Source organism: Nerophis lumbriciformis, linkage group LG27 (assembly GCF_033978685.3).
Source record: "Nerophis lumbriciformis linkage group LG27, RoL_Nlum_v2.1, whole genome shotgun sequence".
NCBI classification, from domain to species: Eukaryota; Metazoa; Chordata; class Actinopteri; order Syngnathiformes; family Syngnathidae; genus Nerophis; species Nerophis lumbriciformis.
In genome coordinates, this window is record NC_084574.2 from 28,726,597 (window position 1) to 28,749,953 (window position 23,357).

General features: G+C 39.6%; 1 protein-coding gene across 2 annotated transcripts in view; it reads left to right on the plus strand.

The window, feature by feature from the left end:
• Window positions 1-23,357, plus strand: part of cpz (carboxypeptidase Z) — a 42,972-nt gene that overhangs the window by 12,213 nt on the left and 7,402 nt on the right. Inside the window, exons 4-9 of one of the 2 annotated variants that reach the window (XM_061988208.1) lie at window positions 1,114-1,436; window positions 1,521-1,736; window positions 8,054-8,289; window positions 10,245-10,406; window positions 15,321-15,479; window positions 15,552-15,687. In XM_061988208.1, coding sequence (XP_061844192.1) covers window positions 1,114-1,436; window positions 1,521-1,736; window positions 8,054-8,289; window positions 10,245-10,406; window positions 15,321-15,479; window positions 15,552-15,687 — 1,232 coding nt within the window. The remainder of the gene's footprint in view (window positions 1-1,113; window positions 1,437-1,520; window positions 1,737-8,053; window positions 8,290-10,244; window positions 10,407-15,320; window positions 15,480-15,551; window positions 15,688-23,357) is intronic. The other variant, XM_061988210.1, reaches the window with a different exon arrangement.

Below are 23,357 nucleotides of genomic sequence, written 5' to 3' on the forward strand. Positions count from 1 at the left end.
AGACAGCGTGCAAGTAAAATGGTGTCTAATGCTTAAACCAAAAATAAACAAAAGGTGAGTGCCCATAAGAAAAGGCATTGAAGCTTAGGGAAGGCTATGCAGAACAAAACTAAAACTGAACTGGCTACAAAGTTAACAAAAACAGAATGCTGGACGACAGCAAAGACTTACTGTGGAGCAAAGACGGCGTCCACAAAGTACATCCGAAAATGACATGACAATCAACAATGTCCCCACAAAGAAGGATAAAAACAACTGAAATATTCTCGATTGCTAAAACAAAGCAGGTGTGGGGAATAGCGGTCAAGGAAGACATGAAACTGCTACAGGAAAATACCAAAAAAAAAAGAGAAAAAGCCACCAAATTAGGAGCGCAAGACAAGAACTAAAACACTACACACAGGAAAACAGCAAAAAAGTCCAAATAATTCAGGGTGTGATGTGACAGGTGGTGACAGTACACCTACTTTGAGACCAGAGCAACATTGATGCACGCTTGGTTATGCTTTAAAGTCATATCCAACAATTGACTTTAAACTTTTTACTGTCAACTGTTTTTGCTGGTGGTGTGCCTCTGGATTTTTTCAACGCAAAAAATGTGCCTTGGCTCAAAAAACGTTGAAAAACACTGCCCTAATGCCTTTTCTTAGGGGCACTCACCTTTTGTTTATTTTTGGTTTAAGCATTAGGCACCTTTATACCTGCACACTGCCTCCTGCTGTTTCCGACATCTACAAAGCAATTAGCTACCGGCTGCCACCTACTGATATGGAAGAGTATTACACGATTACTCTGCCGAGCTCTAGACAGCACCGACACTCAACAACAACACTTAATTTGCAGACTATAATTACTGGTTTGCAAAAAATATTTTCAACCTAAATAGGTGAAAGTAGATAATCTCCCACAGCACACTAGTGGTTGAAAAACACTGTGTTAGAATAATGTGAGACATTAAAAGTAAATAGAAAATAAATGATTTTGTCCGAAGCCTTCAGAAACTTTACGGAAGACCGTCGTGTTGTTTTGGTGCAATCTCGTTAATTAACAAACAAAAAAGTTTGCATGAATAGAACTACTTATCCTTATCCTAATCCTTTCTTGGTGCTCCAGAACGATATTTCCCAACATCCTCGGCCACCGGACTCGTATTGAAGCAGAGTCAGGGGCCGAGTACCTTCTCCTGAGTGTCATCCATGGACTCCTCAAAGGCGAGTGCTCCCCTGACATGCGTCTGGTGGGCTGCTCGGTGCTCGCATCGCCCTGTCAGGACGACAAGATGATCAAGCCCTGCCGCAGCACGTGCGAGGCCCTGAGGAGGGACTGTTCACATACCCTGGAGGCCGTCGACATGGCCTGGCCTTACTTCTTGGACTGTGACCGCTTCTTTGCCAGCGACCAAGAAGGCTGCTTTGACCCGCTGGCGGCGCTGAAAGGTAAAGGTCAAACTCCTTCGACTTCTTGGCTCTGTTCTTAAAATATAAAATCGAACCGTCGCATCCCCTGCCCGTGCCTTTCAGCCAAGCAGGAGCTTTCGAGGCCCAGCCTTTCAGCCGAAGAGCCGAGCACCATCATCCAGTTCACGTATTCGTCTAACACTCAGATGTACGGCCTGCTGAAGAGAACGGCAGCCAAGTGCTCGCACATCTCTCAAGTTTACAGCATAGGGCGCAGCACCGAGGGCCGAGATTTACTGGTCATCGAGTTTTCCAACAATCCAGGACAGCACGAAATGGGTAAGTAAAACAGCTTATTTGAGGGTTTAAAAAAAAAAAAAAATCAGGGACAATGTATGTACCTATGTAAAGCGCTTTGAGTTACTGGAGAAATGCGCTATATACATATAAATCACTTCACTTCACAATAATTTTACTACCGTATTTTTCGGACCATAGAGCAGTGTTTTTCAACCACTGTGCCGCGGCCGTGGGATACAGTCTGGTGTGCCGTGGGAGATGATCTAATTTCACCTGTTTGGGTTAAAAATATTTTTTGCAAACCAGTAATTATGGTCTGAAAATGATGTGTTGTTGAGTGTCGGTGCTGTCTAGAGCTCGGCAGAGTAACCGTGTAATACTCTTCCTCATCAGTAGGTGGCAGCAGGTAGCTAATTGCTTTGTAGATGTCGGAAACAGTGGGAGGCAGTGTGCAGGTAAAAAAGGTGTCTTATGCTTAAACCAAAAATAAACAAAAGGTGAGTGCCCCTATGGCATTAAAGCTTAGGGAAGGCTATGCAGAACTAAACTAAAACTGAATTGGCTGCAAAGTAAAAACAGAATGCTGGACGACAGCAAAGACTTACTGTGGAGCAAAGACAACGTACATCCGAACATGACATGACAATCAACAATGTCCCCACAAAGAAGGATAAAAATAACTGAAATATTCTTGATTGCTAAAACAAAGTAGATGTGGGAAATATCGCTCAAAGGAAGACATGAAACTGCTACAGGAAAATACCAAAAAAAGAGAAAAAGCCACCAAAATAGGAGCGCAAGACAAGAACTAAAACACTACACACAGGAAAACGGCAAAACAACTCCAATTAAGTCACAGGGTGATGTGACAGGTGGTGACAGTACACCTACTTTGAGACAAGAGCTATATTGATACATGCTTGGTTATGGTATAAAGTCATATCCAACAATTGCGACGACGACTTTTTACTGTCAACTGACTTTTTTAATCATTTTTGCTGGGGGTTTGCCTCCGGATTTTTTCAACGCAAAAAATGTGCCTTGGCTCAAAAAAGGTTGAAAAACACTGCCATCGGGCACACTGCCGATGGGCGGATCTAATCAGTAGAGATGTCCGATAATGGCTTTTTTTGCCGATATCCGATATTCCAATATTGTCCAACTCTTAATTACCGATTCCGATATCAACCGGTACCGATATATACAGTCGTGGAATTAACACATTATTATACCTAATTTTGTTGTGATGCCTCGCTGGATGCATTAAACAATGTAAAAAGGTTTTCCAAAATAAATCAACTCAAGTTATGGAAAAAAATGCCAACATGGCAATGCCATATTTATTATTGAAGTCACAAAGTGCATTTTTTTTTTTTTAACATGCCTCAAAACAGCAGCTTGGAATTTGGGACATGCTCTCCCTGAGAGAGCATGAGGAGGTTGAGGTGGGCGGGGTTGGGGGACGGGGTTATGGGGTAGGGGGTAGCGGGGGGGTGTATATTGTAGCGTTCTGGAAGAGTTAGTGCTGCAAGGGGTTCTGGGTATTTGTTCTGTTGTGTTACGGTGCGGATGTTCTCCCGTAATGTGTTTGTCATTCTTGTTTGGTGTGGGTTCACAGTGTGGCGCATATTTGTAACAGTGTTAAAGTTGTTTATACGGCCACCCTCAGTGTGACCTGTATGGCTGTGATAAAGTATGCGTTGCATTCACTTGTTTGTGTGAAAAGTTGTAGATATTATGTGACTGGGCCGACGTCTCCCTACGTCCGTGTACACAGCTGCGTTTTAAAAAGTCATACATTTTACTTTTTGAAACCGATACCGATCATTTTGAAACCGATACCAATAATTTCCGATATTACATTTTAAAGCATTTATCGACCGATAATATCGGCAGTCAGATATTATCGGACATCTCTACTATTCAGGTCTATTTTCATGCAAAAGGCGCACCAGATTATAAGGCGCTTTAAAAGTTTTTGTTTGTCATGAAACCATATTTCTTTCCATACAAATGGGTAATTCCACGTGACATTTTTTACTCTGCTGCATCTAAAAATGAAACTGTTACTGACTACCACAATTTATATCCCTGATTTATTTCAGTATTTCTTAACGCCAAGACTATAGATTTGTGTCATGTATGTTACCTGCTTTTTTTTTTGCCACACATTTAAACAACTGAATGATCATCCTCCAAGTCTGGTGATTCCATCACGTTTGCTATTGGTTGTATACAGAGGTGGGTAGTAACGCGCTACATTTACTCCGTTACATCTACTTGAGTAACTTTTGGGATAAATTGTACTTCTAAGAGTAGTTTTAATGCAACATACTTTTACTTTTACTTGAGTATATTTATAGAGAAGAAACGCTACTTTTACTCCGCTACTTTTATCTACATTCAGCTCGCTACTCGCTACTAATTTTTATCGATCTGTTAATGCACGCTTTGTTTGTTTTGGTCTGTCAGACAGACCTTCATAGTGCCTGCGTTTCAACAAATACAGTCACTGGTGACGTTCACTCCGTTCCACCAATCAGATGCAGTCACTGGTGACGTTGGACCAATCAAACAGAGCCAGGGGTCACATGATCTGACTTAAACAAGTTGAAAAACGTATTGGTGTGTTACCATTTAGTGGTCAATTGTATGGAATATGTACTGTACTGTGCAATCTACTAATACAAGTTCCAATCAATCAATCAAAAGTGTGAAGGAAAAAAGACCATTTTTTATTTCAACCGTACACCCCGTCAAAAGCCTAAAGACTGACTGCACAGTTCCTGTCTTCACAATAAAAGTGCCGCTCCATCGCGCCTGCGCTTTCAAAATAAGAGTCTCCGAAAGCCAGCGCAAACAAGCTAGCAAGCTACGGAGTTTGCCGCCAATGTATTTTTTGTAAAGTGTATAAAAACGAATATGGAAGCTGAATAAATAAGATGCCAAAAACCAACCACTTTCATGTGGTATTAGACAGAAAGGAGTAACTTTTTTTCTCCTCCATTTGAAAATGTGGATGTTATCAGCACTACTGTCTGATTACAATCAATGCAAGTCATCAGAATCAGGTAATACACCAACTTATATTCTTGTCTTCATGAAAGAAAGGAATCTATATGTGTTAAACATGCATGTATATTCATTAAAACACCTTTAACATGTAAACAAAAGCGGCAAAATAAATAAATATAAATTATATACTGTATATATCAATGTATGTATATATATATATATATATATATATATATATATATATATATATATATATATATATATATATATATCTATCTATCTATATGTGTGTGTGTGTATATATATATATATATATATATATAAATATATATATATATATATATATATGATATGTGTGTGTATGTTACTCATCAGTTACTCAGTACTTGAGTAGTTTTTTCACAACATACTTTTTACTTTTACTCAAGTAAATATTTGGGTGACTACTCCTTACTTTTACTTGAGTAATAAATCTCTAAAGTAACAGTACTCTTACTTGAGTACAATTTCTGGCTACTCTACCCACCTCTGGTTGTATATAGTATTTCAGAAAAGACCAAATTCATCACAAATTAGAAGCTACCGTATTTTTCGGACCATAGGGCGCAACGGATTATAAGGCGCACTGCCGATGAGCGGGTCTATCCAGGTCTATTTTCATACATAAGGCGCACCGGATTATAAGGCGCATTAAAGGGGTCATATTATGATTTATTTCTAAATGTAAAAGACTTCCTTGTGGTCTACATAACATGTAATGGTGGTTCTTTGGTGAAAATGTTGCATAAATTATGTTTTACAGTTCATCTTCAAGTAGCTTTCTGAGTGTCTCTTCAGGATGCGCCGTTTTGTGGGCGGTTTTATTTAGGTGACTCACCTTTGACAGCATCTTCTGCCCGTCATCTTTGTTGTAGCGGTGTAGCGTGCAAGGACGGGAGTGGAAGAAGTTTCAAAAGATGGCGCTAACTGTTTTAATGACATTCAGACTTTACTTCAATCAATAACGGAGCAGCATCTTGTCATCCGTGGCTCACTAGTGCAACATCAACGCCGGAAATGTGTCCCGTGAAAAAACGTCCGACCGGAACCCTCTAATAACTAAAGTTCCGTGGGTGAATTATGTAAACCCACTGCAGTTTTTAGCCCTTTGATAGCTAGTCTACTGACAGATATAAGAAATAACTTTACACTACTTTATATTAGAAATGGGAACAGCGGAAGATGAATGCCACATAAATGGCCTAGTGGTTAGAGTGTCCGTCCTGAGATCGGTAGGTTGGGAGTTCAAATCCCGGCCGAGTCATACCAAAGACTATAAAAATGGGACCCATTACCTCCCTGCTTGGCACTCAGCATCAAGGGTTGGAATTGGGGGTTAAATCACCAAAATGATTCCCGGGCGCAGCCACCGCTGCTGCCCACTGCTCCCCTCACCTCCCAGGGGGTGATCAAGGGTGATGGGTCAAATGCAGAGAATAATTTCGCCACACCTAGTGTGTGTGTGACAATCATTGGTACTTTAACTTTAACTTTATAAGAAGGTAGAGAAAAAGAAGAAGCTTATGACTACGGTGCACATTTTCAGGGCTTATGCAGATCCCAAATACAGATCAGCAGTTATCAGAAGGTAAGAAAAGTTGGTTTTGCATAATATTGCGAAACTAAACGCCAGATAGTATGTCTGCTAATAGGTGCCATTTTGCGGTCCTTATACACACACCATAATAATACTCGTATGTTTAATGCGCAGACAATCCATCAAGCGGTGTGGCTTCATAGCTTACCAAAGTCGTAGTAAAAACATTTTGACAGATTTTTGAGTGAACCGTGTTCTATATTCTCAATGGAACATTTAAAGTTTTGGTGTTGTTTACTGGCGTCATCAACAGTTTACACATATCTCTTATGTACGACTGCCGTCTACTGGTCATCATTACACCATGTACCAAATAAAATTGCTTTGAAATCAGTAAGCACAACCAGAATGATGCCGTACATTAGGCGCACCGGTTAATAAGGCGCACTGTCGATTTTTGAGAAAATGAAATGATTTTAAGTGCGCTTTATAGTCTGAAAAATACGGTACATTTCTTGATCACTGGGGAACACCTTTTTTTATTGGTGCCTCATATTTAACCTCTAATTGGTTCCCATGCAGTATTCTATCTACAGGATGAAAATACAACTCATATATCCACTTTAGCCGCCAGACGGCAGTAGAGTGTTGAATATCTTAAAATGTGTTTTGTGGCAATTACAACTTTGACCACAGCGCCAGGTACTATGTAGAGTGCCGCTTTCCATCATTTTCAGCAGTCTGCATTGCAAAATGAGATGCAAGATCCACCGAGGAATGTAACCATAGGAATTCCTTCCCTCCTGTAGTGCCCCTTAAATGCTAATCACCCTCATCTTACTGCAGGCCTGGGCAATTATTTTGACTCGGGGGGGCCACATTTAGAGAAAAAAAATGTGTCTCGGGGCCGGTATATCTGATTTTTAGGAACACTAATACAAAACCTCACAATAATGTCTGATTGAATGCTAAAAACGTTATGACAGACGGCCTTAAAAAACGGAATGGAATTTACATTTTTTTTTACTGAATGAGACTCCCAAAATGTACATGAAAATTAAGAATGTGGGATTTACAATATTATCTATGAACGATAAAACACTGAATATTGACAACATATGAACGTCACAATTTACAATCAAGCGGAACGCAACAAAAATGCAACAAACACAGCGAAATTAGAACGTGAAGGGTAAAAAAACCACACCTACAATCTGATACATCGGATTCATCACTAAGCTTTAGAACTTTGTTGCAAAAATCTCCTTCCGTGTCTGTCCCTGACACCCGCAATTCAGGCTCCCCACCCACACTTCTTGGTGTCTCGTCTGAGCTACTGTGACTTAGATTACCTTAGTAACTAATTAGATTACCATAGTAACTAATTAGATTACCATAGTAACTAGTATATCATGCAAAAGTGCAGATTCCAACCATTGAAATACTTTGTATAGTTCAAGACTTACGGTAATTTGAAAACATCACTGCACATCATAATGGCAGCTACATTTTTGATTTTAAAGATCTAAAAAAAATTGGGGGGAATGTCCGGCGGGTCAGATTGAAAAGCTTAACGGGCCGCACGTTAAGCCAGAATTTGCCCAGGTCTGAGATGTTTTGGGCAATTAGTTGCTTCGAACTCTGTTGGAACAGTTTAGAAAATGTCCTTCTATGTTCTAGAAAGCAAAGCAATGGTGGTGTTTACCGCTTGTAAAACTAATATAATTGTATTTGCTTCTTGTCTGTAAAACTTTTAACTTTGTAGTGGAGCCAGAGGTCAAGCTCATAGGCAACATGCACGGCAATGAAGTACTGGGCCGCCAGTTGCTCATCTACCTGGTCCAGTACCTGTGTTCAGAATACACCTTGGGGAACCAGCGAGTTCAAGCACTCATCAACAACACCCGCATCCACATCCTGGCCTCCATGAACCCAGATGGCTATGAGCTGGCCGCCGCAGAGGTAGAGGATAACAATGACCCGGAGCTCATCAACCAGGAAGTAAATATTGTTAACAGTACACAAAAGACAAACCGCCATTATCCGTTGTCAGTCTAGTCTGCTCTTACTCTCTGGTGGGGAAGTGAAGGCATGAAGTTCTGATCTGTGTATAAAATAGATGGATGGAAGTTTTGGGTCACACATTGTGACGCAGCTGTCTGAAGCAAAAACAAGATCCAAGTAATCTTGTTTGCACCTGTTGTAAGATCATGCACAGGTGTTTTGGTTAGTCAGTTATGTGTGCAATGAGGTGATACTACCAATTGAAGGGAAAACTAAAGCACTGTTTAAAGACTTGTTTTCAGGTTATGTGCAAAAACACTACAACTCCTCACACCTGTGTGGTAAACACTAACCAGATAAGGTTGAAATTAGGGTTGCATGATATACGATATCATCGGTAGAGCTCGTGAAAAGGCTGATGACACATTCTAGCTGTGTCCCGCAAATTTGACAGCGACGAACGAACAAACAGCGAACCAACAGGCCCTCCAGCGAGTGGTTAAAGCGGCGGCGAAAATTACAAGGACGATACTCCCAGAGATGAGTGCCATGTACACAACTCGCTGCCTAAAGCGAGTACACAACATCCTGAAGGACAGATACCACCCAGCACATGGCCTCTTCAACCTGCTACCCTCTGGAAGGAGGTATAGATCGATTCGCGCCAGGACCACCAGAATGTCTCACAGTCTGTATCCCCAGGCTGTGAGACTGCTAAATGAACAGCCTGCCCCTTTGCTGGCCCGGACCATCTTATTACCTCACTCTTCACCACCTCAATAATTGTGCTCTGGACATTGCATTGCTGCAACATCAACGTAACACCCATCAGACATCTGACTGTTCCCACCCCCACGTCCCTCTTATCGTGATCTTCCTGACAATGCTAAAATGCTCAAATGTAAACTATTGTCAACCTGCACATCAATGCAGTTTCTATACCGCTGGACAAAGCTCAAACAAAATCTTGTTGTTCATGTATGACTTAAGTGTTATTATGACAATGACAATAAAGGAATTGATTGATTGAAAACACAATGTAGCATTGTCGATAGCAAACTAGAAACTAACGTCTGTCTATACATGGTGCAAAGCCACTTCTCCGATATAAATATATATATACATATATATATATATACATATATATATATAGACTTTTGGCCATATTGCTATTTGTCTTGCATGAGAGGAGGACGACGAGGGCGCTGGTTCTCAGTAAGATATGCTATGCAGTCAGTACAGTCAGTTTATTATCGTAGGATTTATTGCCACATAAGTAGAAGTTAGTGACTCAAGACGGAGCTCATGCCTTCTACCTCCTACCTGCTTTTCTGTCTAAATAGTCATGTCCTCCCACAACCAGATCAATCACCATCAGCACTAACATGAGTAAAACCAGACGTTCTTGACAGTACAGAACTCTGATATTTGATGTAAGAGCTTGTACACAAACAGAATCATTACATTGAATTAAAATCCCACTATAACTGGCAATGGGAGAACTCTTTCCACTCCATTTCTTATTAACCAGAATATTCTAAACACCTCATTTGTTAAGTCATCACTTTGTATCGTATTGTGCACTCTGTCAGAAGGTTCCAAGGGGGTGACACTCCATAACACTGTCTACTACATCCTTAAAAGGTCATTCATGTCTCATAAGAAATAAATATTGGATATGGGCTACTGTAGATCTGCTTTGCATGTTTTCAAATGGACTAATCACATGTATGCTCAAATGTAACATTTGACATGGGATTTCTCTTGCCGGATACATGGTCTTGTCTACATGTTAACAATAGTTCCAACAGACGTAGTCTAACATTTTCTTGACTAATATTCAACGTATGCTTCCCATGATGCCTGCTCCTCTAACACATCATCGTCATCCAACATCAACACAGACTGACACTTTCTCACTCTCCCAGTTGTTTCAAACCTAACTGTTTCAGGGTCACTTAATGAACGGTTGGACAAATGGTCGCACCAACGCCCAGAACATCGACCTGAACCGCAACTTTCCCGACCTCACATCGGTCTTCTACCGGAACCGTCGGAGCAGGCACTACCGCACTGACCACATCCCAATTCCTGACGCCTACTGGTTTGGGAAGGTGAGATGAAATTTCATCATGATATTGATAATTACAATCAATACCGGTCTGTGGCGCCTGTATCTTGAGGCCACACGGGCACTTGCTGCAGGACGGCATTCTCTAGGCCAGTGTTTTTCAACCTTTTTTAAAGCAAGGCACATTTTTTTAATTTAAAAATACAGAGGGACACCACCAGCAGAAAACGTAAAACATTGAAACTCCACCAGGTTTCCGTGCCTTATTTTGAGTTTGTTGGTGTTTCCCTGTGTGTAGTGCTTTAGTTGTTGTCTTGTGCTGTGATTTTTGGCGTTTTCCTGTAGCAGTTTCATGTCTTCTTTTGAGCGCTATTCCCCGCACCTGCTTTGTGTTAGCAAGCAAGGCTATTTGAGTTGTGGCTATCCCATACTTGCCAACCCTCCTGGATTTTCCGGGAGACTCCCGAAATTCAGCGCCTCTCCCGAAAACCTCCCGGGACACATTTTCTCCTGAAAATCTCCCGAAATTCAGGCATTTCCCACAATATAAACAGCGTACCTGCCCAATCACGTTATAACTGTAGAATGATGGAGGGCGAGTTCTTGGTTTCTTATGTGGGTTTATTGTTAGGCAGTTTCATTAACGTCCTCCCAGCGCGGCAACAACACACAACAACAGCAGTCACGTTTTCGTCTACCGTAAAGCAGTTCGTCTGCCGTAAACAGCAATGTTGTGACACTCTTAAACAGGACAATACTGCCATCTAGTGTATTTGATGAAAGCACTTTTGTGCGTGCCACACAGCAATGCATCATCAGAGAGGGTGTTCAGCATGGTTAGAAAAATAGTGACAGAGAATAGAACAAGGATGGACAATTCAACCCTTAACTCAACAATGAGTAGATGAGTGCTATGTGTGTGTATATGTGTAAATAAATGAACACTGAAATTCAAGTATTTATTTTATATATATATATATATATATATATATATATATATATATATATATATATATATATATATATATATATATATATATATATATATATAATAAAATAAATATATATATATAGCTAGAATTCACTGAAAGTCAAGTATTTCTTGTATATATATATATATATATATATATATATATGAAATACTTGACTTAGTATTTCTTATATATATATATATATATATATATATATATATATATATATATATATATATATATATATATATATATATATATATATATGAAATACTTGACTTGGTGAATTGTAGCTGTAAATATACTCCTCCCCTCTTAACCACGCCCCCAACCACGCCCCGCCCCCGCCCCCGCCCCCTCCCGAAATTGGAGGTCTCAAGGTTGGCAAGTATGGGCTATCCTTCTTTGTGTGGAAAATTGTTGCTTGCCATGTCATGTACGGATGTACTTAGTGGATGCTGTCTCTGCTCCACACGCTGCAAGTTTTTGCTGTCGTCCAGCATTCTGTTTCTGTTTACTCTGTAGACAGCTCAGTTTTACTGTAGTTTTGCATAACCATCCCTATGCTTTATTGCCTTTTCCTTTCCCTTTTGTTCATTTTTGGTTTAGGCGTCACATACCTCTTTACCTGCACACTGTCTCCCGCTGTGGTCTGCATGTTGGGATCACAACAAACCATCCTCGTCTCACCCGACACATTCCGACTTTTACAAAGCAATTAGCTACCTGCTGCCACCGACTGATATTGAAGAGTATTACATGGTTACCCTGTCGAGCTCTACACAGCACAGACACTAAGGAACGGCACATTATTTGCAGATTATAATTATTGATTTGCAAAAAAAACATTTTTTGGACCAATTAGGTGAAGTTGCATAATTTCCCACGGCACACCAGACAATAGTGGTTGAAAAACACTGCTCTAGGCGGCCCCTCAAGGATTACACTTACTCTTAGACGTCCTTTTATTGTCATTCAAATGTGAACTTTACAGTACAGATAATAACGAAAAGTTGCTTTAGCTCGGTGGAGTGCAGGATAAAAGAGCATTAAGGTGCAGAGTGTTTGCATTTACAAAAGAGTTGAGTTGATTAGGTGGGAATATTTATTTTATATTTATTTGTGCTAAGTGTTTATAAGATGAGTCAGGATATGAGTCTGAGAGGGATTGGTTTCAGCCTGTTTGCACAATTAAAAGTATCAAAATGGCCCCCAAAGCCTTTGAGTTTTCAGTATGAGACCCTGTACCATATACTCTGCTGAATTACGGTCCGACTCTTTTGCACTGATGATCCATTCTTTGATTGATACCCCTAGGTTTTCATGTGTGTTCTTCATGTACAGTTTGAAAGTTAGCGGCCTGAAATTTTGCCTGGGAGTTTTACAGATTTTTTTATTTTTTATTTTATTTTTTATTTTAATAAAATTATATTTCGTCACCCTGTTAAAATAATCACCTTACTATTTTTTTCAAGTTTTACAGGAAACACACAACATTTTACCAAAAGTGTAACATATGACATTTAGTGATAATTTCACTCAAAATAAGGATGTATTGGCATAGTAAAGTTAAAATGAAAAAGTTAAAGTACCACTGATAGTCACACACACACTAGGTGTGGTGAAATTACCCCCTGCGTTTGACCCATCCCCTTGTTCCACCCACTGGGAGTTCGAGGGGAGCAGTGAGCAGCAGCGGTGGCTGCGCTCAAGAATCATTTGGTGATTTAACCCCCAATTCCAACTTTTGATGCTGAGTGCAAAGCAGGGAGGTAATGGGTCCCATTTTTATTATCTATTTTATTTATTTAGTATTTAGTAATATCACTGCGTGTAAATTCTGTAACTTAAGAGAAATAAATGACTTATGCAATTTTATGAACATGCCTTTGTGACTTAAGCAACATACTTTAACACTTTATTTTGAAGGCGTCTACATAAGAGTCACACATGATCGTGAGCATGAATGTTCAAAGTGTCATAATGTTGACGACACATGTCATGTCACGCTTATGTAGTCACCATCACAATAAAGTTCAAAATAAGTCACTAAGGCATGTTCAAAAAATTACCCAAGTCATTTATTTCTCGTAGGCCGTTAATCTTAATGGGGTAAAATCACATGATCTGATTAACTGATGATGTTGGCGATTTTACCATAGGTGGCCGACGTCATGAGGAGATGGTTTAGGCAAATAAAAACAATTTAGGTGATTATTCTAACCGTGTGAACTGATGACTTTGTTTTTGATTGCAACATTGTGAGAATGGCATATAAACCTAACATATACACTGTATCTCTTAAGAACTCTTTTGGCCCTATTGACTCCCATTATAACTGCTATTTTTAACAGGCTGTAATCCTAGTATGCATTCGAAAAAAACATATTATATGCCTTTTGCATGAAAACCGAATGAATCTCATTTTTGCCGATTGAAAAACAAGAAAATATGGTTTTGGTGTATTTGCACCTCTCAACCACCAGATGATGCCAGACAACCATGAGCATAATTCCCAGAGCTTTGATGAGTGTCAATTAGTTAAACTGCCATTAACCATCTTAAATGGAATTATATGATCTTGGGCAATTCTATGCAACATGGCATATATATATATATATATATATATATATATATATATATATATAAATATATATATATAGATAGGCTCCAGCGCCCCCCGCGACCCCAAAGGGAATAAGCGGTAGAAAATGGATGGATGGATGGACATATATATATATATATATATATATATATATATATATATATATATATATATATATATATAAAAAAAAATAATATATATATATATATATATATATATATATATATATATATATATATATATATATATAATATTTGAGAACTCATTAAACTCAACCAAGCTTTCGCTCTCATTCTATCTCACAAGGCACTGTACAAATATAATTTTTTTGTCTACTTTTATGGTTATGGTGTTGTTTTTTTTCCGAACACCCGTACAATTACAATATGATTTTATTATATTTAATTTCTCATTACAGTATGTCCAAAAAGGAGTAATAAAAAGTAGATTTTATTTAATCCTACCCCCTTTCATTCCACATACGTATATTTATATATATATAAATATATATATATATATATATATATATATATATATATATATATATATATATATATATATATATATATATCCATCCATCCATTTTCTACCGCTTATTCCCTTTGGGGTCGCGGGGGGCGCTGGAGCCTATCTCAGCTACAATCGGGCGGAAGGCGGGGTACACCCTGGACAAGTCGCCACCTCATCATATATATATATATATATATATATATATATATATATATATATATATATATATATATATATATATATATATATATATATATATATATATATATATATAAATTTTGATGCCCCCCCCCCCAAAAAAGAAAAAAAAAGAAAAAAGAAAAAAAGTGGGATTTACATTTCTCACAAATACAAACACTATAAATGCTTAAAACATGTGGATTGTGACGTTATGACATTAATTAACCACCATTTTAAATTAGCGTCAGTTAAGGAAAGAAAGAAAAACAGCCTGCATGGCAGCTTTGTGTTATTGGAGTCAACATTTAAACTTTTTCTCGTTACATTTTACCTGTTTGCCCTTTTTTTCATTTATTTTCGTAGTATTTTGAAAATATACCGCAGGCCATTAAAAAAATGGTACCCGGCTGCAGTAGAACATACAGCAACTAATTTATTACCTTTAAAGCTCAAACTATAAACCGTTGTACCCTTTCAAACAGGAACTGAAGTTCTAACAAAAGACACATTTTCACAAACTTCCTTGTAAAACTGCTAGTATACGAAAGCTCACCAACTTCCTCTTTTACAACAGAAGCCTTCAAAATAAAGCTTCATAGCAGGGAATAAACAATCTAGAAGGTCATTAACAAGCACCCATGAAATCAGTGTGGACACTGTAAAATCCATCAGTACTTGTTTTGTACTGTAGGTAGCGCCAGAGACCTTTGCAGTGATGAAGTGGACCAGGTCTCTCCCCTTCGTCCAGTCCGCTAGTCTCCATGGTGGAGAACTGGTGGTCTCCTACCCCTTCGACTTCTCCAGGCACCCACACGAGGAGAAGATGTTCTCCCCCACTCAAGATGAACGGGTATGAGTCGAGTCAAGTGGAACATGCTGATGTCTCACAATTCACCTCTCCCAATAACCCCGCCGTCTTTAGGTGTTCAAGCAGTTAGCTCGGACCTACGCCGATGCCCACGCCACCATGTCCAACAATGACACCGACAGGTGCGGAGCCAACTTTTACCGGACCAGGGGTATCATCAACGGGGCGCTGTGGTACAGTTTTGCAGGAGGTGAGGAAAATAAACTTTTTCTACTGAGGGACATGTTCTGAAGTCAAAGGTCATGAGCAGCTATTTTGATCCGGTCAGGATTTAAGGCCGCTCATTTTGATACCGTTTATCCATGGGTGAGATCGGCCGATACCAATATCGATCACATGTACGTATCAACTGTAAAATTTTCCATTTATTTATGGTTAGTGCTATTGACATTTTGACGATATCAACTGGTGTTGTAACAATACAAGTAAATTGGTTTTGGTACCGGTACTAAAATTATTTCTATACTTTTCGGTACTTTTCGGTACTTTTCTAAATCAAGGGGACCACAAAAAAATTGCATTATTTTAACAAAAAAATCTAAGGGTGCATTAAACGTATGTTTCGTATTGCAGTTAAGTCCTTAAATAAAATAGTGAACATACAAGACAACTTGTCTTTTAGTAGTAAGTAAGCAAACAAAGGCTCCTAATTAGTCTGCTGACGTATGAGTAACATATTGTGTCATTTATCATTCTATTATTTTGTCAACAATATTAAGGACAAGTGGTAGAAAATGAATTATTAATCTACTTGTTCATTTACTGTTAATATCTGCGTACTTTCTCTTTTAACATGTTCTATCTACACTTCTGTTAAAATGTAATAATCACTTATTCTTCTGTTGTTTGATGCTTTACATTAGTTTTGGGTGATCAATCAATCAATCAATCTTTATTTATATAGCCCTAAATCACAAGTGTCTCAAAGGGCTGCACAAGCCACAACGACATCCTCGGTACAAAGCCCACATACGGGCAAGGAAAAACTCACCCCAGTGGGACGTCGATGTGAATGACTATGAGAAACCTTGGAGAGGACCGCATATGTGGGTAACCCCCCCCCTCTAGGGGAGACCGAAAGCAATGGATGTCGAGTGGGTCTGACATAATATTGTGAGAGTCCAGTCCATAGTGGATCCAACATAATAGTAAGAGTCCAGTCCATAGTGGGGCCAGCAGGACACCATCCCGAGCGGAGACGGGTCAGCAGCGTAGAGATGTTCCCAGCCGATGCACAGGCGAGCGGTCCACCCCGGGTCCCGACTCTGGACAGCCAGCACTTCATCCATGGCCACCGGACCTGTGCCCCCCCCCCCTCAAGGAAAAGGGGAGCAGAGGAGAAAAGAAAAGAAACGGCAGATCAACTGGTCTAACAGGGGGGCTATTTAAAGGCTAGAGTATACAAATGAGTTTTAAGATGGGACTTAAATGCTTCTACTGAGGTAACATCTCTAATTGTTACCGGGAGGGCATTCCATAGTACTGGAGCCCGAATAGAAAACGCTCTATAGCCCGCAGACTTTTTTTGGGCTCTGGGAATCACTAATAAGCCGGAGTTCTTTGAACGCAGATTTCTTGCCGGGACATATGGTACAATACAATCGACAAGATAGGACGGAGCTAGACCGTGTAGTATTTTATACGTAAGTAGTAAAACCTTAAAGTCACTTCTTAAGTGCACAGGAAGCCAGTGCAGGTGAGCCAGTATAGGCGTAATATGATCAAACTTTCTTGTTCTTGTCAAAAGTCTAGCAGCCGCATTTTGTACCAACTGTAATTTTTTAATGCTAGACATAGGGAGACCCGAAAATAATACGTTACAGTAGTCGAGACGAGACGTAACGAACGCATGAATAATGATCTCAGCGTCGCTAGTGGATAAAATAGAACGAATTTTAGCGATATTACGGAGATGAAAGAAGGCCGTTTTAGTAACACTCTTAATGTGTGATTCAAACGAGAGAGTTGGGTCGAAGATAATACCCAGATTCTTTACTGATTCGCCTTGTGTAATTGTTTGGTTGTCAAATGTTAAGGTGGTATTATTAAATAAATGTCGGTGTTTAGCAGGACCGATAATCAGCATTTCCGTTTTCTTGGCGTTGAGTTGCAAGAAGTTAGCGGACATCCATTGTTTAATTTCATTAAGATACGCCACGTATCAATCTGATACCAAGTAGTTACAGGATCATACATTGGTCAAATTCAAAGTCCTCATGTGTCCAGGGACATATTTCCTGAGTTTATAAACATAATATACATTTAAAAAAAATGAAAGAAGATGTTGTGATGCCAAAAAAATATCGACGTAATTATAGTAGTATCGACTAGATACGTGCCTGTACTTGATATCATTACAGTGGATGTCAGGTGTAGATCCACCAATGGCGTTTGTTTACATTTTGACGGCGGTGAGCTATGGTGTGTAGTGAAGCATGTTTAGCTATTCCTCGTCCTGCAGGGATGATACTTGTAAGAAACTTACTTTATTTGTCGCTATGGAGGCGAGGATTAGTGATTTAGAAGTAGCTACAACACTACCGACGATGGACGTTAGCCGCTAGCTAGCTAGCCATGTCTTAAAGCACCTCTTCCTGAGGGCGTTTCAGTGTTATAACTTCACCTTTATCATTAGTTTTTAAGCCAAAATGCGTCCGTTCTCCCTTCTCTGTCTACACACTGTGTCTGCTTGTGGGCGGTATAGCTCGGTTGGTAGAGTGGCCGTGCCAGCAACTTGAGGGTTCCAGGTTCGATCCCCGCTTCTGCTATCCTAGTCACTGCCGTTGTGTCCTTGGGCAAGACACTTTACCCACCTGCTCCCAGTTTCACCCACACTGGTTTAAATGTGACTTAGATATTGGGTTTCACTATGTAAAAGCGCTTTGAGTCACTAGACACAAAGCGCTATATAAATATAATTCACTTCACTTATTTCACTGTAAGTACTTCGTGATTGTGCGCTGCCGAACATGCTCGTCTGCTCGTAAAACCAGCAATGACACAATGTGACTTTGGCGCAGGCGCGCGGGGGTGCATGACCGGTACGTTTCAGAGGCGGTATAGTACAGAAAATTATTAATTAGTATTGCGGTACTCGGTATTAAGAGGGGAGGGGGCAGACTGGCAGATCTGGACTTTGCGGACGACTTGGCTCTGCTTAGCCATTCCTACGCTGCGCTCCAAAAATTGACCAACAATCTGCATGAGCAAAGGGAAAAAGTCGGCCTACGTATAAGCCAAGAGAAGACCAAGGCCATGACCGTCGCACAAGACCAAAGCGTTCCACTGCTCACCGTAGCCGAATAAGGCATAGAGTACGTTGAGAACTTCACATATCTTGGAAGCAACATCTTAAACACTGGAGACGCAGAAAAGGATGGACAGACCAGAATCGGAAAAGCTGCAGGAGTCTTCCAACGCCTCCCGAACATCTGGTCATCAAAATCTATCAGTACGTCCAGAAAGCTGCGCCTCTATATGTCAGTGGTCATCCCGACAGTGACCTATGCCTGTGAGACGTGGTTGAAGACATCAAGCATTACTAATAAGCTGGATGTCTTCCACCGACGGTGCCTCAGATACATCTTGAGGATCTCATGGAGAGACCACATCACCAATGAAGAGGTGATGAGAAGGGCAGGGGTAGCACCATTGTCTGACATAGTCTCTGACATGAGAAGGAGAAAGGCTGGACACGTACTCCGACTGCCAAGAGAGAGACCGGCAAGTGTGGCAATGGACTGGATGCCAGGAGGGGGAAAGAGGAAGAGAGGACGGCCAAAGAAGATGTGGAGACAAACAGCCAAGGAAGACCTGAGAGAGATGGGAGTCAGCTGGCATGGAGCAAGAAGGGTCGCCAGTGACCGGAACAAATGGAGGGGACTCGTCGCCCAATGTTCCAACAGGAATGGGAGGAACTAACTAACTATTGCGGTACGATACTAATACCGGTATACCGTACAACCCTACCGCTTACAAAAGTCCACAATAACTAAACCTGCAGTGTGCCGTCAGAGCCAGCAAGGCCTTCTATGCTGGCCTAACATAACCAGAAATCATGATCATAATTAAAGATAAAATTGTTTTTTATTTACTTTCCCTAAATATCTAAAATGATTCATATTCTCTACGTGTCATATTATGCATGTTCCAGTGCTGTTCATTTTTAGTTTTAGTTTGTATCCAACCAGAGTTCAGCTAGCTTATGTTGCCATGCTATACCAAATCTGCCAGACGCCTTCAGAATCAACAATGCTGGCGTCCGTGCACTGTAAGTGAACAGGGACATACAGTTGATAGATAATCAACTGTATGTCCTCAATGCTAACAAGGGGAAATTACACTTCAATGACTCTCGTTGGCTTTGACAGTTAGGATTGCTCGTTTGCATCAAAATCATATTTTGTTTCTTACTACGATCCTTGCCCAGGCACACCTCGTGGTTTTTGGAGTATAAATATTTGGGGTTTTGGCAGACCCGGAACCAATCTGGCGCCCTAGGCAAGATTTTAGGTGGCGCCCCCCCACATCGGCAGTGAAGTGTATATACTCACAAGAAACCGAATAGCTTTGTCTTTGACCTTTTTTTTTACTTAAAGAAAGCAAATTAACAATCAGAATAGTTAACAAGATTAAAAAAAATATGAATAAATAAATGAATGCAAAAAATAAAAAATGAATATATGAAATACAATATTTTTTACATAGATATTGCTTAATTAACATTACTGATGTGCACTTTAACAACTAGGCTTACAACTATACCTAATATATAAAGGGGTGGAAAAGTGACTATTACCTGCAGGGCAAACATTAGCTAACCAGAAGGCAATAACAATGTAAACAAAAAACACCTGCTTAAAAGATCTAATACAAATGTCCCTGAGGAATGTAAGGTGGGAGTACTGTAATTACCTAACGTTACATTATTATTTTCCATAACAATTTAGCCCCCTCCACAATATTAACCCGACGTTAAAACAGAACTAGCTATTTATTGATTAGCAATTGCCGAATCATGTAACATTAGCTTAATGCTAAAAAGTCAGGTTACTATCATATTCTGTAACAGACAAATAATTTAATGTAGGCTAACGTTACCTACCTGCTACCTCTGTCTTTTTCTCGTTTCTCCTCCTCTTCTTTTCTCTTTTTTCTTCCCTGGGCACCTGACAGTTTTGGCCGTTTTGACATCTTGTGTTGATTTTTTGATGTGGTGACGTCCAAAAAGAGTCATGATACGGGAAGGGAGGGGGCACCGTGCGGGGGGGGCGGCGTAATGTTGTAACAAATAATATTTATATTATATAGGCTTTACTTTGCATTTTAATTAACGTGGGATTATTTTTTGTATTTAGAAATAATAGTACCAACTTTTTTTTTTTTTCTCCAACATTTGTGGCACTGGCGTGGCGCCCCCTGATGGACGGCGCCCTTAGCATTTGCCTATACGGCCTATGCCACGGGCCGGCCCTGGGTTTTGGCACCAGCCAAGACTAGAGCTGACCTATCCAAGTCTAAGACTAGATCTGACCAATCTAAGTCTATGAGCATGAACTGATGAAGCCTACTGAGGTATTGGCACCAGCCGCTTGACTAGATCTGACCAATCCAAGTCTAAGACTAGATCTGACCAATTTAAGTGTATTAGGACAAACTGATGAAGCCTACTCGGATGAGAGGCGAAACGTCTTCTAAGACAAACCAAACAGTCCAGTTGCGATCGATTAAATGCCCTCAGATTGCAATCCAATATGCTAAAAAAAATTATCTACCATTGTCCCTCGTTTATCACGACCAATTAGTTCCAGGCTTGACCGTGGTAAATTAATTTCGAATATTTTCATAGTTAGTTAGTTTTTAAACAAACTAACTAAATATGAAATAGCACCAATATAGCCACCTTTACACTAGTTTCACCCATTATATTAAACTTGAGTGTGTTCTACTGTAGATTACAGTACTTGCCCGGAGGATCCTCCAAGCGTCATTGCCATGGCCAATAAAACATGGCCACTTCGTGGAAATATTTTGTTACATCCTGGGTAATTCCTCTAAGTTAGAACTGCTAAACCCACAGCCGTAAGTTGTTCTGTCAAAAGTTGGTATAATTTCAATTTTAATTCGCAGCTATACGATCATTAGTTGTGTTGTTAGCATTTCGTGTTAGCATTGCGTTTCCTGCGTTGGCATTCAACATACATCGCTCACGCCAAAGCCGTGTTATTGGCGAAGATAAAGTGTATATTAAATCAACAGAGTTGATTTCCACTTAGTACTGCTGATAGCAGTCTTGCTAGCATTAAGTGGCGCGCCAATAGTGCTACGTTCCTCTATTGTCTTTTGACATTGCTCGTGTTCAAAGCTCACCAAAGTGGAGACGTGTTATTGTTGAAGCAGCGGTTGAAAAGGAAATGCATCAACAAGTTGGTCATACAAAAGTTGGTCAACTTTATTGTCTTGATGATTATAGCGCCGACATTAGCCGCCAAGTTGTTAGCATTGTTCTCCCTTATAATCCGGGAAATGGTAGTACCGCTGGGTGACTATCTTTATCGATCACCACAACATAATAGATAATAAGACAAATATTGCACTATACAAACTATACATACAGTATAACACATAAATAAGATTTATTTTAGACTTAGACTTAGACAAACTTTATTGATCCACAAGGGAAATTGTTCTTTAACACTTTATCTAGTCCAAAAGGATGTGGAACAGTTGTGTTGCCCGCAGTTTGAGGTTTTTTTGGCCCGCCGCATATGGTCAAAGTAAAACAAAACAAAAATACAACAGTAAAATGTAAGAAAAACGAGCACAAAGACGTATAGCAGGCGTGTCAAACTTGTTTCCATTGAGGGCCACATGGCAGTTATGACAGCACTCAGAGGGCTGCTTGTAGCAGTAAATAATACATGAATACACATGTATGAGGGTTTGCTTCATGATATTATTACACAATTTGATTATTATATATTTTTTTACATACACAGTGACTTTTGCGGTCAAAATATGGCAGCTTGGTTGCCAGAATTTTACAGTTCAATTTTTTTTTTTATAGCATAGTACTATATATGGAAAAATGCTTTTTCACAGCAAATTCTGCCATTTTTACTGTAAAATCCATGGTCACTGTTGCTCCAGTGTATTACTGCAAATAGGAAAAAACAGTACCAGATTTATTTTTTTTACAGTAAAATTCTGACAACTGAGCTGTCATTATTTTACCGTAAAATCTATTGTCTATTTACTGTTAATGGACATTTAAGCATTCATTTATAATTTAACAAAAACATGTTAAAGTTAAAGTTAAAGTACCAATGATTGTCACACACACACTAGGTGTGGCGAAATGATTCTCTGCATTCTACCCATCACCCTTGATCACCCCCTGGGAGGTGAGGGGAGCAGTGAGCAGCAGCGGCGGCCGTGCCCGGGAATACTTTTTAGTGATTTAACCCCCAATTCCTACCCTTGATGCTGAGTGCCAAGCAGGGAGGTAACGGGTCCCATTTTTATAGTCTTTGGTATGACTCGGCCGGGGTTTGAACTCACAACTAGGGATGTCCGATAATGGCTTTTTGCCGATATCCGATATTCCGATATTGTCCAACTCTTTAATTACCGATACCGATATCAACCGATATGTACAGTCGTGGAGTTAACACATTATTATGCCTAATTTGGACAACCAGGTATGGTGAAGATAAGGTACTTTAAAAAAAATAAAATAAAATAAAATAATATAAATAAATTAAAAACATTTTCTTGAATAAAAAAGAAAGTAAAACAATATAAAACAGATACATATAAACTAGTAATGAATGAAAATTAGTAAAATAAACTGTTAAAGGT